At 35.3% G+C, this 18,751-nt stretch overlaps 3 protein-coding genes across 12 annotated transcripts in view; 1 reads left to right on the top strand and 2 right to left on the bottom strand.

Moving 5' to 3' along the window:
* Window positions 1-1,837: 1,837 nt before the first annotated feature.
* cd81b (CD81 molecule b) lies at window positions 1,838-12,911 on the bottom strand. Its single transcript, XM_084409210.1, has 8 exons — window positions 12,708-12,911; window positions 10,545-10,659; window positions 5,441-5,538; window positions 3,362-3,436; window positions 3,153-3,266; window positions 2,956-3,057; window positions 2,618-2,701; window positions 1,838-2,511 (listed from the first exon to the last, which is right to left on the bottom strand). Exons 1-8 carry the CDS (start codon window positions 12,771-12,773, stop codon window positions 2,449-2,451), a joined length of 717 nt encoding a protein of 238 aa, XP_084265336.1. The 5' UTR covers window positions 12,774-12,911; the 3' UTR covers window positions 1,838-2,448.
* Window positions 12,912-14,373: 1,462 nt separating this feature from the next.
* cUnh11orf58 (chromosome Un C11orf58 homolog) lies at window positions 14,374-17,253 on the top strand. The gene is made up of 5 exons (XM_084408981.1): window positions 14,374-14,531; window positions 15,042-15,125; window positions 15,221-15,281; window positions 16,468-16,577; window positions 16,707-17,253. Exons 1-5 carry the CDS (start codon window positions 14,475-14,477, stop codon window positions 16,902-16,904), a joined length of 510 nt encoding a protein of 169 aa, XP_084265107.1. The 5' UTR covers window positions 14,374-14,474; the 3' UTR covers window positions 16,905-17,253.
* A 908-nt stretch (window positions 17,254-18,161) lies between these two features.
* Window positions 18,162-18,751, bottom strand: part of plekha7a (pleckstrin homology domain containing, family A member 7a) — an 89,740-nt gene continuing 89,150 nt past the window's right edge. For all 10 annotated transcript variants that reach the window (XM_084408711.1, XM_084408715.1, XM_084408714.1 and 7 more), the window contains 2 exons: window positions 18,582-18,712; window positions 18,162-18,487 (listed from right to left, as the gene is read on the bottom strand). In XM_084408711.1, coding sequence (XP_084264837.1) covers window positions 18,465-18,487; window positions 18,582-18,712 — 154 coding nt within the window. In that variant the 3' untranslated portion in view covers window positions 18,162-18,464. The remainder of the gene's footprint in view (window positions 18,488-18,581; window positions 18,713-18,751) is intronic.

The raw sequence follows: 18,751 nt of genomic DNA, 5'->3' as shown, positions 1-18,751 counted from the left end.
TCTATCTATCTATCTTTTGAATCTTGCAAACATTGTTCTTAAAGCGACAGTGCAGTTTTCTTTGCATGACGCCATCTATCTGTCTATCTATCTATCTTTTGAATCTTGCAAACATTGTTCTTAAAACGACAGTGCAGTTTTCTTTGCAGGACGCCATCATAATCTACCTATCTATCTATCTTTTGAATCTTGCAAATATTGTTCTTAAAGCGGCAGTGCAGTTTTCTTTGCAGGACGCCATCATAATCTATCTATCTATCTATCTATCTATCTATCTATCTATCTATCTATCTATCTATCTATCTATCTATCTTTTGAATCTTGCAAACATTGTTCTTAAAGCGACAGTGCAGTTTTCTTTGCATGACGCCATCTATCTATCTATCTATCTATCTATCTATCTATCTATCTATCTATCTATCTATCTATCTATCTATCTATCTATCTATCTATCTATCTATCTATCTATCTATCTTTTGAATCCTGCAAACATTGTTCTTAAAACGACAGTGCAGTTTTCTTTGCAGGACGCCATCATAATCTATCTATCTATCTATCTATCTATCTATCTATCTATCTATCTATCTATCTATCTATCTATCTTTTGAATCTTGCAAATATTGTTCTTAAAGCGGCAGTGCAGTTTTCTTTGCATGACGCCATCATTCTCTATCTATCTATCTATCTATCTATCTATCTATCTATCTATCTATCTATCTATCTATCTATCTATCTATCTATCTATCTATCTATCTATCTATCTATCTTTTGAATCTTGCAAACATTGTTCTTAAAGCGACAGTGCAGTTTTCTTTGCATGACGCCATCTATCTATCTATCTATCTATCTATCTATCTATCTATCTATCTATCTATCTATCTATCTATCTATCTTTTGAATCTTGCAAATATTGGTCTTAAAGCGGCAGTACAGTTTTCTTTGCAGGACGCCATCTATCTATCTATCTATCTATCTATCTATCTATCTATCTTTTGAATCTTGCAAATATTGTTCTTAAAGTGGCAGTACAGTTTTCTTTGCAGGACGCCATCATAATCTATCTATCTATCTATCTATCTTTTGAATCTTGCAAACATTGTTCTTAAAGCGACAGTGCAGTTTTCTTTGCATGACGCCATCTATCTATCTATCTATCTATCTATCTATCTTTTGAATCTTGCAAATATTGTTCTTAAAGCGGCAGTGCAGTTTTCTTTGCATGACGCCATCATTCTCTATCTATCTATCTATCTATCTATCTATCTATCTATCTATCTATCTTTTGAATCTTGCAAATATTGTTCTTAAAACGACAGTGCAGTTTTCTTTGCAGGACGCCATCATAATCTATCTATCTATCTATCTATCTATCTATCTATCTATCTTTTGAATCTTGCAAATATTGTTCTTAAAGCGGCAGTGCAGTTTTCTTTGCATGACGCCATCATTCTCTATCTATCTATCTATCTATCTATCTATCTATCTATCTTTTGAATCTTGCAAATATTGTTCTTAAAGCGACAGTGCAGTTTTCTTTGCATGACGCAATCATAATCTATTTATCTATCTATCTATACATTCTATTTCTACAGACTTCACATTGGAATAAAAGTATATAATGTGTTTGCCTTAAACATTAACGCAAATATGCTTCAAATAAAGTAAGATTTTGGTCCAAGCACACTCGGCCGCATGGTGAACGCGAACGGATCGAGGGACACACCCCCCCCCCCCCGCCTCCCCAACCTAAAGGTGCCCCGGCCCTTATTCAATACATTACTAATACAACATTCATGACACATTAATTTGGCAGATTTTTTTATTTTTATTTTATTTTAGATTTATTAGAAATAAACTGAATGTCCCCAAAATAAAAAAAAGTATGGGCTCATTGAGTAATGAATTATTTGATTTTGGTTTAAATCATTAGATTATCATGCCATCACCATAAGGGCCACTAATGAAATCAAATGCATTGTTGCACAGTGATATGCAAGATACAAATTAACTTGTTGCATAACAGATTCATAGGTTATCTCTCAATAAACATCACATTGATTTACTTCACAAACAAGCACACATACACAAACTAAAATGTAAGTGCATTGAAGCACTTTTACTACTAAAAGTTGAAAATAGGCCATAAGAGCAATGTAAGAGAATATCTAATAAACTGATTAAATAAAAGTAAAACAATACATAATAGCAATGTTATCCATATTACTGTCAATCACATTATTCCTCTTCCCTGATATCAGTTATTGGTTTATTTATTATAGCGTTCGGTGTGCATTCACTTAAAAAGTCCTCTCTACAAACACAGGGATCAATGTTCAGTGTTTGGACATCTGAACTTGAAAAGAGAGGGAATGCAAAAGTGAAATGGCCTCCTGCCCATCACTAGGAAACATCGAACATTGTTGATCAGCCTGGTCTTCATCCAGCAACTCAGTATGCAGGAGCATTGCGGATTGCACAGCAGAGGACCATGGTGAAGATCATCTCAAAAACCTGGACGCCAAGCAGAGAGGAAATTATACACACAGGGAAATTTTGGGAGGGGCGGTGAGTTATTCATAGTACAAGTCTGTAATTGTGCATGTGTGTACATTCTCACCATAATGACAGCGATCACTAGGGCGGCCAATCCAATGACATGGAGTTTCTCAGAGAACAGGTCCCTTAGCTTCGTGTGGCAACTCTGGAGTTTCAATCAAAACAGTCTTAGCATTCTCTAAACTGTAAGTGCATTTGTCACAACAGTTTGTTGGAACATCAGAACTCAGTTGCATGTCTGTAAAATGTAGTAACTAATTCCTAGTTAGTGTGTAGTAAATCGGCCAATGCCACCACAATAAAAAGTGTTTTGTGAGCCACACTGGTCAAATGTTTAGATGTTGTTTTACCATAGAAATATTTGTTATGTTTTTTGTTGACACTACATACAACAGATACCTGAGAGATGAGCAGGTCGACTAGGTTGGTCTTCTTGGGACACACAGAGGCCTGGACGGCTGTGAAAAGTTCATTATCATCCCCTTTACCACAGCACTCGAGCTAGATATTGAGAGAGTGTGAAAAAGATGGGATAGGGATTATTAACTGGCACAAACCGAGGAGTTTTGATGAGAGAGCTGATTTTGGAAACTCACTGTGTCATGGAAGACCTCCAGGATTTTGGAAGCTGCCTGTTTGGATGTTGTTTCCACAGGATCCACAGCTTTAATGTATGCAGTATCATAGAAGTTAATGAGCTCAGTGGAGATCTGGACGGACAGAAAGAGGAGAGTGACGCTCTCAAAATGAAGGTCTTAACATACAGACAGACTCTTTGAGTGTATGTGTGTGTGTGTAGACATACCGTGTCCCTGTTAATAAAGCCCCATATTCCTGCTGCCACCTCACAGGCGAAGAGGATCACTAAACATGTGAAGAACTGAGGGAGAAAAAGACAAAAATGTGTGATGAAGAAAGAAGTACTGGAATAGGAAGGTAGACTGTATCAAAATCAACTGCTGGCGGTAGATCCTTTTCCTATTTAGCACCAAAACTTTGGAACAGCCTTCCTACCATTGTCCGGGAAGCAGACACACTCTGTCAGTTCAAATCTAGATTAAAGACACATCTCTTTGACATAACGTTCACATAATACATTATAGACTTCTATAATTCAATATTAGGCTGCATAGATTAGGTCAGCTGGAACCGGGAACACTTCCCATAAATCCTGATGTACTTGTTACATCATGAGAAGAATGGCATCTACGCTAATTTTAGTGTCTTTGTTTATCCCAAGGTTTTCCCGCAGCCTGCCGGATCCAGGCCGTTTCCAGATCTGATGAAGGACCTTCGCCTGGACCCGATGACAACGCAGTGCTGAAGTGCCAACTAGTCTCTCCCTATGGAGGATCCCTTTCCCAATCTACAGATAAAGCTTCGTCGGGAATACTCTATTTTCGTATCTACCCCGAATTGATAAAATAAAATAAAATTCTGAATCAAAACTATAAGGAAACACCAGTAATTTGTTTAGGCTTGGTTTGTAGGGAATTCCAAACCTGCGCACATATATTCAAACGCACATAACTATAGAACCCGTTCTTAATGCGCATCTGAACGCCATCAGCGTTTCTCACAGGTTCGCGTTTAAAGTCTGTGTAGAGAGAATGGTGTCGTCTTGGCGGCCCTAATTTAAAAACAAATGATCGTTGCGACGGAAGCGAATCAATCAAAACTAACTTTAGCTGGAAAATAACTTTATTAAAGAACCGCTATAAAGCCAAAACAATCTTACGTTAAATTATACATTTATCTCTGTAAAGCTGCTTTGAGACAATCTACATTGTTAAAAGCGCTATATAAATGAAGATGACTTGACTTGTATGGTTTTTCCTTTAAAAATCATTAAAACATCATGACTAAACAGCACAACCCTTGTTGTGAAAAAAAAGTGTGCTTAATTGTATTGAATGAGTACTTGTAGAGTACTTTAAATCTTAAAAGTATGTTTTTTTAAAAACTGAACGTGCAAATGGCCGCTTAAGTTTACACTTTCATGACTTTTAAATAGTGCACTTTGTCATAATGTAAAATGAATAGTTTTACGTTCACATTTTAGGCACATTTTGTTTCAATAATTTATTAAAAAACTTAATACTACCTAATACTACACTTATTTTTGACAACCAAAATGAAGCATGTGTAAAGGAATTGATTTTTTGATTATTTGATATTACATTTAAAGTTAAAATGCTTTAAAATAAATGTACTAAATTGCAACATTATCATTACAAATACATTTAATTATCTGATGTACAAGTTTCAATAGGAATTATAGTTTGGTTGTCAGTACTTTCAGCACTACACTAATTATGAATAATTATGAATTATACATGTACCCCCGGTTTCACAGACCTCTAAAATTCTGCTAATTGCATTTAATATTAATGTAAACTATAACACATTTTGGTAACACTTTACAATAAGGTCTCAATTGTTAACAATGAGCAATATATTCTTACAACATTTATTAGCCTTTGTTAATGTTCGGTATTAAAAATATTCATGTTTATGTTAGTTCACAGTGCATTTACTAGTGTTAACCATGGTGTTTACAGATACAACTTTTGATAAAATAGTAATAGAATAAATGTTGATATTAACATTAACTGAGATTAATAAATGCTGTATTGTTCATTGTTAGTTCATATTAACTAATGTAGTTAACTATAATGATAACAAATGAAACCTTTGTAAAGTGTTTGCTACATTTTAATTTAACTGCAATGCAGTTAAGTGTCCAAAAGCATTATATTCAGTTTGCAAAGTGTACAATAGTTTTGAGTAATTAAACCGCAGCTCTTGTAAAGGTCTTTTGAAGATGAATGGTAAATCTCTTAAAGGCATGCAGAATGAACAGTAGGAGTTGAGTAAAACCCACCGTTCCTAAGAGACATTGAGATTCCTGAATAGCTCCATAGCAGCCGAGGAATCCCACAAACATCATTACGGCCCCAATCGCTATGAGAACATACACACCTGAAAGAGAAACACAGATAATGTATGCATATGATCCTGACATCAAACATTTAGAGACTTACATTAATTGCACATGTTCACACAGTTTCTAGAGGACTCATTCCTCATCATATTTATGAACAGGTATTGTGATTCTGTAACCGGCTAATGCAATATTTTACCACTAGATGGCATGTCTGCAGATGTGTTGAACATTACCTCAAATTTGAACCCTATTTGTGATTGCATTTAAAACTGTATGTGGAGTATATAGTCTTCATCCTAATGATAGATAAAACAATTAATGATAAATAAAATAATGCACTGACTAACTGTCAATGTTGAGCTGGTAAAGTCTAGTCACTTCGCTCTGTGGAATTCAGAGGCAAAAACTAAAAAAAAGCCACTGAGTATTTTCCTGTCTGACTTACAGTACCATAACAGTAGCTTTAAACACTAGAAAATCTCAGGCTCAGACTTATAGGTAAAAGAGCATGTTACCATACAAGCTATAAACAGGCATAGGAAGATCTAGTTTAAACAGGAAACTTCCACATAACAGAGCCAGACTTGCTTTCTGTGCCCATCAGACTCACACACCAGCATCTGAAAACACGACTGTCTCTAAACACATGGAAAACATCTCTGTAAATGTATCATTATTATTACTGCTCATACTAAAGTTTAGGGAGTTTGTTCTAAACCCCTAAACCAAACCAATTAAACTGGCAACACTATTTAATATTCCAGTATGTAAAAAAACATTAAAAAAAACCATTTCTGACTTCCCTTTTGAAAAATTACACTTTAGTATACTCCACAGTCCTAATATATAGTCTATGTTTATACAGAATATGCTTAAGTGCAAACTGAATGTAATGTTTTTAGAGACTTAACTTAATGTTAATTGCAATTGAATGAAAATGTAGTAGTTTAAATTTATATAGATAGTTTATAAAGGGATAGTTCATCCAAAAATGAACACTTTGTCATTAATTACTCATCCTCATGTCGTTCCAAACCTTCGGAAGACAAATGAAGATCTTTTCGCTTTATATGATGAACTGATTTAATTTAGTCTTTTATCCACATATAAACATTGATCAGCGAACATAAACAGAAGCTCAACCGAACCTGCTTGATGCACGAGAATGAACCTCATTGGTTCTTGCTGAAGTTCAAACGTGATGCGTAACACAAGATTTGAACCCCATTGGTTCTTGCTGAAGTTCAAACATGATGCGTAACACAAGAATGAACCTCATTGGTTCTTGCTGAAGTTCAAACGTGATACGTAACGCGAGAATGAACCTCATTGGTTCTTGCTGAAGTTCAAACGTGATGCGTAACACAAGATTTGAACCTCATTGGTTCTTGCTGAAGTTCAAACATGATGCGTAACACAAGAATGAACCTCATTGGTTCTTGCTGAAGTTCAAACGTGATGCGTAACGCGAGAATGAACCTCATTGGTTCTCGCACGTCTAGCAAACATGCTTGAGCTTCAGTTTACCACAGCTGATGTGCGAGTTGATGAATGTTTATATGTGAATAAAAGCCTAAATTAAATCTGTTCAAAATTTGGACTAAACCGCTCAATTCATATGGATTAGTTTTACGATCTCTTTATGAACTTTTTGAAGCATCAAAGTGGTAGTTGCGTAGCTGTCAATGGAGGGATAGAAAACTCTCCGATTTCATCAAAAAGATCTTCATTTGTGTTTCAAGATAAATGAAAGTCTCACGTTAGATACGTTACGTTTTAGTCTTTAAAGGATATTGTAGGCCTATATAATGTATATACTACATCCTCTTTAATATGAAACAAGTAGTCTATATGATGATGTATCCTCTTTTAGATTTATTTCATTGCTCCAAACACACTGCCCTCGCTGCTGCTCAAGCTCCACTCTCTGTTTAAAACTTATATTTAGAGATTTTAGAGTATTCTCCAGCCAGATTTCTCTCTAAGCTGTAATGATTTGCTGGGGCGGCCGGGCTTGAACATATTTTTAGGGTTGTTTAACCGGCACTTGAGCGAACCCAAGCACTGCTCATTCTAATTTGTGGTGTAACGGGCACATGAGCAGGGCTTTTTCAATTACACGGATGTTCAGGAGCAGTGGGAGAAGAACTCTTCATCTCTCTCTTCTTTCTCTGGGTGGGCCAGACCAACAACCCTTTCAACTTCTTTAATCAGAAAAGGTTGTTGCTGCTATAAAAAGGAACAGGCGGAGCTCTTGCTCCTACATGTACTTATACTGAGTGGAGAGAGACAACCCCATGGTTTCTACAAAAATGAATGGCCGCTAACTCTATGCTAGTGCCCACAACAAGCTGAGCTTGTGCCACTGAACTCTGTGTACATCTGCTGTGGTTAAGTGTGTAAACGTGAGTGTGTGTGTGTGTGCACGGGTGGAGTATGAACACGCCCTGTGGTCACTTTTAGTCTTTCCCTGGTTCTTTTAAAACACCCTGTGGGTGTGTCTGTAGAATCACTGACTTCATGTGAAAACAGTCAAATAAAGTGTTATTAAAGAAAATACAGGAACAACAACATCTGACCATGGAGGATCTAAGCTCTTATGCAATGATAATGCGCTGATGCCATCATATTAGTTGTTTAAACACACACGTACACACGAAGTGATTAAGTGGCCCTGTCAAGGTCTTAGACCCTGCTTCCCTCTTCCTTCCATCTTTTGAGGAGATGCACCTCTATTTCAGGAGTAATTGTTTCTCAAAGTACACAGTGCAAAGGCTTTCTGATCATGCAAAGTCACAATGAAATCAAATTCGACTGTTCTTTATGGAATATTGCAGGATTTATTATAAATGATTTAATAAGTGCAAAAAATCATTATTTAAAAATTCATGTGGCCTCATAATCTAGATTAGTGAAGAAATAAGGACACAATAGCGAAGAAAAGACTCGCAACTTCCATTTCATGCCAACTTTAACAAACTATTATTATACCATGGTCTTTCAGAATACTCGATTCTGATTGGCTGGAAGGTGTGCATTAAAATCCAGTCACCGTTCTATATTAATACGCTGTTTTCATTGAAACACACACACACACACATGTAACTCGACACACAGAAACATTTAGCAGCACAGAAACTTGTTACCAAACTATGCCCTGTGAATTTTATTAATAAAGTAGCTTAGCTACTGAATCGCTACATTATATTTCTCAGCAAAAGGGGTAACATCGCTGGTTTTGAAGTGGTTCAACTCACAGCTTAATTGTTAATAGAGAGAGATGCTGAACAGACGCAGGTAATTCACACACGCATCTCTCATCACTCTCTCTCTCTCTCAACAATTAATTCAAATAAATGCTATAATTCATTAACTCAAATAAATGTAATCTTACAGCACTACTTGATCTCTGTCTGATTTAAAGCAGGCAAACTGCTTTAGACTGACCGTAATTCAAAATAACCATAATTTTTGTCCTTTCAGTCAAGTTTTGCACTGCAAACATCAATAACAGTGGTTCTTTTCCTCCACGTCGTTCATTAAAATCATTTAATGCACAGCTAGCCGTAGATTATCCCTTGGCTCACATAAAGGACATATGCAAGTTTATACATTTTCAATGCATTTCCTGTTGAAATACTGTTATGTTTACTTGATTATGAATTGTTTATGCTGTACATGTCCTTCAGTTGTTCTGCATCTCTGTTTTGTCCTTTTTTGTTTTGTCTGCGTTTTTTTTTGTGAGCAGAATAATAATTTATAATAATAATAAAAAATATTCTGCTCCTTACTTTTAACAACATTGTACAGGATTATATAATAATAATAAAACATAGGTAAATAAAGACCCAAAATTAGAATGAATAACACAATTTTATTCTAAACAATGGTTGTTAGTTACCAACAGATGGTCATGATGGCAGGGTTTGGGTGGCTAGTTTAAATAACACGGTTGGATAATTGGAACAAAACTAGGTATTTATAATTGAACTTAAAGGGGTGGTTGATTATGACTATTTTTAACTTTAGTTAGTGTGTAATGTTGCTGTTTGAGCATAAACAACATCTGCAAAGTCACGATGCTCAAAGTTCAAAGCAAAGGGAGATATTTTCTTTTAAAGAAATTGCTTTTTTAGGACTACAACAAACGGCTGGTAGGGACTACACAACATTCCTCCCGGGTTAGTGACATCACCAACCCTAAAATTTACATAAACCCCGCCCCCGGGAACGCGATTTATAGACTATCATGACAGAATATGCTAATTAATGACTAGAAGATTAACTCCACATCAGCTACATAAATTTAAACATAAACCAAAAAGTTTTTGAAATTTTCAAGACACAAGCTGTTGTAGCTCCACCCCCTGTGCCGGGAGCAGCAGCTCATTTGCATTTAAAGGGACAGACACAAAAATGGTGCATTTTTGCTCACCCTTAAAGGGATACTCCACTTTTTTTGGAAATAGGCTCATTTTACAACTCCCCCAGAGTTAAACAGTTGAGTTTTACCGTTTTTGAATCCATTCAGCCGATCTCCGGGTCTGGGGGGGGGTCCCACTTTTAGAAAATCGCAACTTTTCATTTTCTGTCGGTCTTAGTACACGATGTAACTACAGAAGAGTCAAGTTTTAAATAGGAAAAATATCGAAACTCTTTGTTCATTTTTTTGAGAGAGATGCTAATGGTCTTGTCCGGTTCAATTCATTATGCTAAGCTATGCTAAAAGTGGTACCCCCAGACCCAGAGATCGGCTGAATGGATTCGAAAACGGTAAAACTCAACTGTTTAACTCTGGGGGAGTTGTAAAATGAGCCTATTTCCAAAAAAAGTGGAGTATCCCTTTAAAAAGTGACAATTTTAACATGCTATATAAAAATATCTGTGGGGTATTTTGAGCTAAAACTTCACATACACACTCTGGGGACATCAGAGACTTATTTTACATCTTGTGAAAAGAGCATTATACCACCCCTTTAATAATTAGAACTTTGTCATCAATGGCCTAGCCAGCTGTAGTGTGTGAGCGGAAGTCACTTACTGATGTAAAAGGTTCCTGGTGCTTGAGTTCCTTCAAACTGGAGCATTAGGAGGTTACTGGTCTGACTGTCATGGCGAAGCCATAGAGCTACACCCAGAATCACACCACCAGCCAGCTAAAAATAAGAGAAGACCAAAGAGAAAAACAGAGCGCTTTTCAGAAAAGATTCACTATTTAAATACTGAAATTCTACAGACTGTCATCACCCAGAAATGTTTGTTTCAATTCTTTTTCCGGAGGTCATTCCAGAGGTCATTTCTTCCTGCATTTGGGGAAGAAACATCTGACAGGTTTGGTGTTATTCAAGCACAAAAAAAGGGTGTGGGTCCTCTTCAGTCTGCTGTGATACCTTCTGTTTGTTTATTTTTTTGAAAATCAGGAAGCGGCAGCTTCACTCAGAGAATTGTGGAAGCGAGGCAGATATATTTTTGTGTTGGCAGCATGTAAAGTACAATGACAGGAAACAATACGCATCTCGAGAGAGTGTGGGATTGGCGCTGTGGATGTGATATCACACAACATCATTCTCATGAAAGCTGAAGGTCTTGGATGAAAACATGAATTTAAATTTGCAGCAGTGGGAAGTAGACTTTTATTAAGATGAGTCAGAAAATTACGTGATATTTCGTTTTAGTTTTTGAACAACTCAGAATGCGGTAAACATCATTTATTTCCAGTAATGAATGTTATTCCAAAATGTTTGTCTTGCTGCTAAATGCTAATTTGACATCAAAACGCATAATTAGTTTTACTCTATGATATCATTGTTTGAACATCATGTGATGTTTTAATCACAGCAGACTGTATGTCAACATTTTATGAAGTTATCGCAGCATATGTGTGTGTGTGTGTGTGTATATATATATCTATATATACATACACACACACCATTATTATCAACTAAATTTACTAAAACAACATGTGTGCCTGTGATTCTCTCTATTTTAAGGTTATTTTAAGGTGTATTCATGTCCCTAAAGCACATGGACATAATTATAGAGAGTGTAAAAATATAGCAAAACCACAGCTAACCCTCATTCTACAGGAGGCTCTCTGGAGGGACACACATTTTCTTCATGTCTAGGAACACAAGACAAATTCTGACTAAACTATTTAACTGACTGCGATATGCAAAAGAAACTATGCTTTAACTAAATATTATGCATGCAAACGCCAAATTATCTATGACATGACATGCAGTTATTATTTAGTCCAGTTAATGTACAGGTATTTGTTTTAAATGTCCTTAAACTCAAACACTTTTTTTTTTTCCTTTTCCTTTTTGATCATTATTTGATTCTGTAAAACAGCAGCATGGATATTCTTCAAAATATCTCATTTTGTGCTCCAAAGAAGTCATACAGGTTTGGAACAACATGAGGGTGATAATGACAGAATTTTCATCTTTGAATTTAGAACTCAAATCCAGTTAGTGCCATATTGCAGAAATCAGACAAGACACAAAACAAACAACAACAACAACAACAACAACAACAAAAACACTGGTAAAAATCGAATCACTTCAGATGGGACAATTGTTTAGAGTCAGAACTTTTTTGCTTTTCTGCTCTTTGGATTAATTTTACCAAAATTACAAGTTTGTTTATATATAGTGTTTTACAGTATGACAGTAGTATTTTACATTATATTAGTAATAACAAATATCAATATGATATAAATGTGTAATACCATAAAAAACTTTTCTTTTTTCCTTTTCATGATAAAACTAACAGGGGAAATTCTCAGAACTTTGGCCACAACCTTGTGGTAAAGTGTTTGCTCGAAGTTATCTGGTCTTTATCATGCTCTCAAAACATTAGCACAAAAACATTACTTAGCTATTTATTGTTTACAACCTTTTTTCCTGAAAGGTTTTAGTTGAACGTTTTTTAAATGTATAAATTATTTTAGCTATAGGCCTACTTGTTTTAGAAACTTCAGAGAACATTCCAAAGTAACGTTCCCAAAGTGTTTCCTTAACGATTGAAAGTAAAAACTGGACAGAGAACATTCAGAAATAACGTTGTCATAACTTTATCATGGGAACATTAGCAAAAAAGGTCTTACTTGAAGGTGTTTTTGTTAGCTATAGGATTACTTCAGACTTTTTCAATAGTAGTGCAAGGAACACTAAAAATTATATTGGTAAACAAGCAAACTTACCCAGAAAATGAAGTTTAAGAAGAAAAGCATATATTTGATGCACTGAGAGCAGCCGGTAACAGCCATGGCTTGATGTCGTCGAAGCAGGCGCTGAAATGATGCTGGTCTGGAGGAAGATGAGGAAGATGAGTGTCAGTCTCTGTTCCACAGATGGATTTGAGTGGAAGTGCAGGCAGACCGGATCTCTGAGACGTAGACTTCCCACGAGCTCATGTGCTTATATTAACGCACTGAGCCAGAAGAGAGAGAGAGAGAGAGAGAGAGAGAGAGAGAGAGAGAGAGAGAGAGAGAGAGAGAGAGAGAGAGAGAGAGAGAGGATGCATCCTGTGCCGAGCTCAGCCCCACATTTTAAATATAAAAACCATGTTTTAATTGCTTAAACAGCAATGCATAACGAATCTAAATTCACATCAGTTGGTACAAACTTGCACTTTTGTATATAATTTACATTATGAATGAATAATATATTCTCTATATTTTATTTGATAATTTGTATAATCTATGTTTTATATTATAATTTATAGTCTTTATTCTCCATAAAAACGAACCCCTATTTAATGCTAGCCTAAGAAAAAGTGAATTTAAAAAAGTTACCTCCTTTACAACAATTAAAAAGTTTCTTACTTAAGTTATTTTTTAATCTCTAGTTTTGGTGTTTATTTTAAATTTGACAAATCTGATATTATTTTAATCTCCAATATGTTATTTAACAGTTGATATGGTTCTTTACTGCTTCGCTAACTAGCAGAAGACACTATCAGAGTTTAAATGTTGTAACACCGTTACAATGTGCCCCTATTAGAACTATGCTATTCTATTTGATACTTTTATGAATTCTATTGAGAAAACATGAGAAAAAGGTGAATAAAGACTGAGAGTCAATGTTCGGAAATGATTAACTATTATTATGTTTTGAACTATATTTTGTATAGCAGTGTTTTCCGGTGTGTTCGTTGTCAAACTCAAAAATTATTTTATTTTTAATTATTAAAAAATGCCATTATTTTATATGAAAAAGTTAATATATTTTTTTAGTTTGTCTTGTATATATATATATTTTTTTATTAGATCAGATAGCATTTTAAGCTGTCATATGGTCATGTTACAATGTTCCCCTGTTACAACGTACCCCACCGATGGGGCATGTTGTCACATTCCACTTCCATTCTTTCGGGGTAGCCTATATCAAGAAAAAATAATACACTGTATTATTAAAACAAAACCACAGCATATTTGAAACCTAGTTGATTTTTGGTCTTCAAAAATATGAGTTTTTTTTTTTGTGTAGCCTATTTCACAATAAGGGACTGTCTATAATGCATGGGACTTGTAGTTGTATTGTATTATTGTCTTATTTTAATGGACTTTTGGGGTGATTTTAGTATGTTTATATGTAACGTACTATATCTTCCCCTTGTCTCTATTTTTTGCGTGGGTTCAGAGTATTTATTTTTTTCCCACATTAATTTCCCACATGTCTAGTAGGCAAAAAACTCATATTTTTGAAGACCAAAAATCAACTAGGTTTCAACTATGCTGTCTGTCTATATGATGGATATGGTCAATTGGTTTGTTGAAAACAAACACACAAAACAATAGGTTAAAAGTTATTTATAGCCTCGTAGACTCGATTTTGCGTCGTTGTAACTACAACTTCCAAGATGCATTGCGCGCAGGTTCTCGATAGCTGCTAGCTGCTATGCTAGTTAAACGGTGAAGCAGGCAGGCAGTGGTTGATTTGACCACTGTTGTTCAAAACCCTTGATAATGAGTTCTTCAGACGAAAAATGTAAAGGCACAAAACGACCCGCATCTCCAGATGAAGTATGTGATTTCCATCATCATGTATTTTTGAATTAACTACAGCAGATCTGGCATTTTGGTGTACCAGAAATGTTAGCAGATTGTTAGCAGTGGGTTGCAACTATTTTTAAATGTTAGTCGTGTGCCAAAGGAGTTACACATGCATCTTACTAGTGGATTATCTGCCTTTTTGGTACTTTATTCTGCTTTGGCTATAAAGAAATTTGCATAACTACTGTATCTACTGTAGATAATTCAGTTCCAGGTGATATGTTAAGCATTTTCTGCATTCATAGATAAACGTTATATATATATATATATATATATATATATATATATATATATATATATATATATATATTTAATGTATATATGTGTGTGTGTGTGTGTGTGTAATGTGCATATATATATCTCTCTCTCTATATATATATAGTTTAAAAAAAACCCTTTTTTTATTATTAGAACTCATTTTAAAGTGCTTTTCTATAACACTAATGAATCAACTGAATCTGTTTTAACCTGTTAATGCAGACAGGATCCACAAAATGGACATCGGCAGATTTAGGGACAGACGAAAGGAAGCAGAAGTTTTTGAGGCTGATGGGAGCAGGAAAGGTACATTTCTTTCTGTTATTAAATCATTTCAACTGTTTCAAAATCGAACCTGAACATCACACATTCTTGCTTCAAATGTTTTCATGCATTGGCAGAAAGAGCACACTGGACGCCTTGTTATTGGGGATCACAAGTCAACGTCCCATTTCCGCAGCGGTGAGTCTCTAGGGTGGAAGTGAAGGGTTGCTGGAAAGTGATTGCAGTCTCCTATTGTGTTGGATGAGACACTTCAAAATCCCCGGTTTTATGGGGGCTGGATCAGATGACATCCTAACGCCACATATCCTTTTCCCTACAGTGCAGCTTTAGAGAACATGCTCTGACCTTTAGACCAACCACCGGTAATGTTCTGTCATTTACTGTGCACATAGGACTACGTTACTATGCAGTGTACACTTGTAAAATATAAAACAACTACCTTATTCCATTTTCTTATTGATATACGCTGTATGAAACAAACCATGAGGGAGACATTTTATTGTTATGCGAAAATGCTTGAAATTCTATCAATGCTATGTTTCTATTTGATGGTATATCATCAGCATTAAAGCAAAAATGGCATAAAATACACACACTCATTATTTATATATATATATATATATATATATATACACATTGTATATAATGAGTGTGTGTATTTTATGCCATTTTTGCTTTAATGCTGATGATATACCATTTATATATATATATATATATATATATGTATATATGTGTGTGTATTTTTGCCATTCTTCTTTGAATAGAACAATTCTAAATTTATAGCAAGAAAAATAACAACGGGAAATCTATATCATCACCATCAAAGCAAAAGTGGCAAAAAATAAGCCATCACACTTGTCATATTTTATATATATAGATATAGATAGATAGCCAATTTTGCTTTGAATATGAATATGCAGTTAATATACAGAAATTAATATACATAGGTGTGTGTGTGTATACAGTATATATCTATCTATACCTATATATATATATATATATATATATATATATATATATATATATGTATATGTATATACATATATACATACAGTAGTCAACATTTGAAGTGGATCAAAACCTTTCATCAGAGTTATACATGAATTTTGAACAATACCTGTTCTTGTCTTAGGACAACTTTGATTAACTTTTTTGATTCATTTCAAATGTTGACTACTATCTCTCTCTCTCTCTCTCTCTCTCTCTCTCTCTCTCTCTCTCTATATAAAAATGGTATACCTTTTGCCATTTTTGCTTTGATGCTGATATAGCAATAAAAATGTATATGGGCAAATACTAACAAGTATGATGGCCTTTTTTCGTTTGTAATGATGTTATATTGTATTTGCTTGTGTGTCTGTAGGGTCAGAGGATCAGAAGATTAACGCAGAGCTTGAACACCAGTACCAACAGGGTCTGGATGGGAAGATGTCAGGGAGAAACAGGAGACACTGCGGCCTGGGCTTTAGTGAGGTCTGAGCACTCTCTTATAAGCCGTGGTGTGAAATCATGTTGATACTTGAGATTTTCATGTTGGGAATTGTAGAATGTGAGCAAATGTTTTGTTGATTAGTTGTGAACTGCTGTGCTTCCTCTTCACAGCCCGACCCCCCCGCTGTGAGTCCGAGCGCCGCTGTGCCAGAGAAGCCGGACAGTTCAGAAAAGGCCAGCGAACAACCATCAGAACCACTCAAGGAAGAGAAAACCCCTTCTAACACAGAGCTCAAGAAACAGGAGGAGCACACAGACTCAGAGGACAAGAAAAAAACTTTCAAAATGGCGTTTGTAAAAGCCACATAAATGGCTTTTTTGTTGTTGTTGTTGTTTTTTTGATCTCCCAAAATGTTCCAGTAATTGATTGAGAGTGACAGCAAAATGGTTTTTTAAAGAAAATGTAATTACGTCTGTGCCATGTTATTTGGACTTGCTTGAACTTGTTGAGAACTGTTTCTTCTCTACAAATTAAATAAATAGTTCCTTCAAGAAAGGAAATCCGGTCTCAGTCTACTCAGCCCTTGAAATTTCATATGAACACGAGGATGAGCAGAAACTGAGGTTATCGTGAAACTGATAAGTTGCAGACAAAATGTCCATTGTGTGTATTAAGTCAATGTATGAATATCAATAAAGAGAAACAATTATTCTGTGATTGTGATTATAAAACTTTCCGTGTGTGTGTATATATATATATATATATATATATATATTGCCTGCAAACAATTATGAAATTAGAGAATTTAGAAGTTGAATAATGGTGTATCTGGAACTGCTGTTTTAAAATGATGAAAAGGGACATATAAAAAGTGTAATAACTTAGTGACATACTTTATTTAGAGCATGAGTCTATTGTCTTTCAAAGTATTTAAAGGAACACTCCACCGTTTTTTGAAATAGGGCTTATTCACTTTCTTTCCTACATTTAGATAGGTGGGCAAATGCATTTTTGTCTCAGTGCATGCATTGTTTTAGTTTGACAGGGTCGGCGCTAGCTTAGCTTAAGCAACAAGTACAAATAGCGATGCAGATTACCACTAGGCGATTTCCTAGGCAGATATTGACTTATATATTAAGGACTATATTAGGGGGAAGCACAGGCGAAGCACTGCTACTTGGGCATGATATCTCTGCGCCCAAGTAGCAGTGCTTCGCCTGTGCTTCCCCCTAATATAGTCCCAAGTCAATATCTGCATAGGAAATCACCTAGTGTTAATCTGCATCGCTATTTGTACTTGTTGTGAATACGCAGGCCACAAGAAGTAATTAGGTGTTTTTTTATTTATTTTTTATATCACTTTTACTCAGGACATGCTAGCTGGCAACAAAGGATTCCATTCATTATGCTAAGCTAAGCTAGCGCCGACCCTGTCAAACTAAAACAATGCATGCACTGAGACAAAAATGCATTTGCCCACCTATCTAAATGTAGGAAAGAAGGTGAATAAGCCCTATTTCAAAAAACGGTGGAGTGTTCCTTTAAATAATGATTTTTAATGATGACTCAAATAACATGGAAGATGACAGCTTACTTGAGTTTTTCAGAATAGAAACACTGCAAGTACTTTACAATCAAAGGTACCTTTAATAGTATTTATTAAAATACATAACACAGCAAACAATTAAGTACCTTAAGTCACAATTACATTTTAACAAAACATATCGTCATGCAAAATAAACCATTTTCGATGTTAGAATATTGAAACTGTAACTGGCATTGACCAGTAAAATGAATAAAAACATATAAAACGTTCTGAACATCAGAGAACCTGAATGATAGAATGTGAATTATAAATATTTGGTACAAAAAACCCCCCCCACAAAAATATTGTTCTTTGGATTCCCAAGGAAGCGTATAAACACAGTTTAGCTCTCGGACATGGCTTTGGCTGCAAAACAAAACGTTAAAATTACTTTAAAATGTCAGGACAATATTGTGTATGATAAAATGTTGAATATTCCCGGCGTTGGCAGATGTCTCACCTATGACCTGCTTCCTCTTGATGGAGGCCTCTGTGGCGAGAGCACGAGGAACGCTCATGATCCTCTCCTGATGATGAAGAGCATTATCCAGCTCAGTGAAATCGATCTGCTCCGCATCCGTAGACTTCGAGCTGAAACGTCACAACGTTAGACTCAACATCTAAGCACGT

The sequence above is a fragment of the Rutilus rutilus genome, assembly GCF_951802725.1.
Source record: "Rutilus rutilus genome assembly, chromosome: 5".
NCBI classification, from domain to species: Eukaryota; Metazoa; Chordata; class Actinopteri; order Cypriniformes; family Leuciscidae; genus Rutilus; species Rutilus rutilus.
The sequence above is the reverse complement of the archived record's forward strand: the minus strand, read 5'-3'. Positions and strand labels throughout refer to the sequence as shown.

Excerpts from the sequence above, each read along its gene's own strand:
- cd81b (XM_084409210.1), bottom strand. The coding sequence starts at position 12,773 with ATGGCTGTTACCGGCTGCTCTCAGTGCATCAAATATATGCTTTTCTTC. Across the intron at positions 3,437-5,440 it reads CTCAATGTCTCTTAGGAACG|TTCTTCACATGTTTAGTGAT; the intron begins GTGGGTTTTACT and ends TTTCTCCCTCAG. Across the intron at positions 2,702-2,955 it reads TCGACCTGCTCATCTCTCAG|AGTTGCCACACGAAGCTAAG; the intron begins GTATCTGTTGTA and ends TTGAAACTCCAG.
- cUnh11orf58 (XM_084408981.1), top strand. The coding sequence starts at position 14,475 with ATGAGTTCTTCAGACGAAAAATGTAAAGGCACAAAACGACCCGCATCT. Across the intron at positions 15,126-15,220 it reads GGCTGATGGGAGCAGGAAAG|AAAGAGCACACTGGACGCCT; the intron begins GTACATTTCTTT and ends ATGCATTGGCAG. Across the intron at positions 16,578-16,706 it reads GCGGCCTGGGCTTTAGTGAG|CCCGACCCCCCCGCTGTGAG; the intron begins GTCTGAGCACTC and ends TCCTCTTCACAG.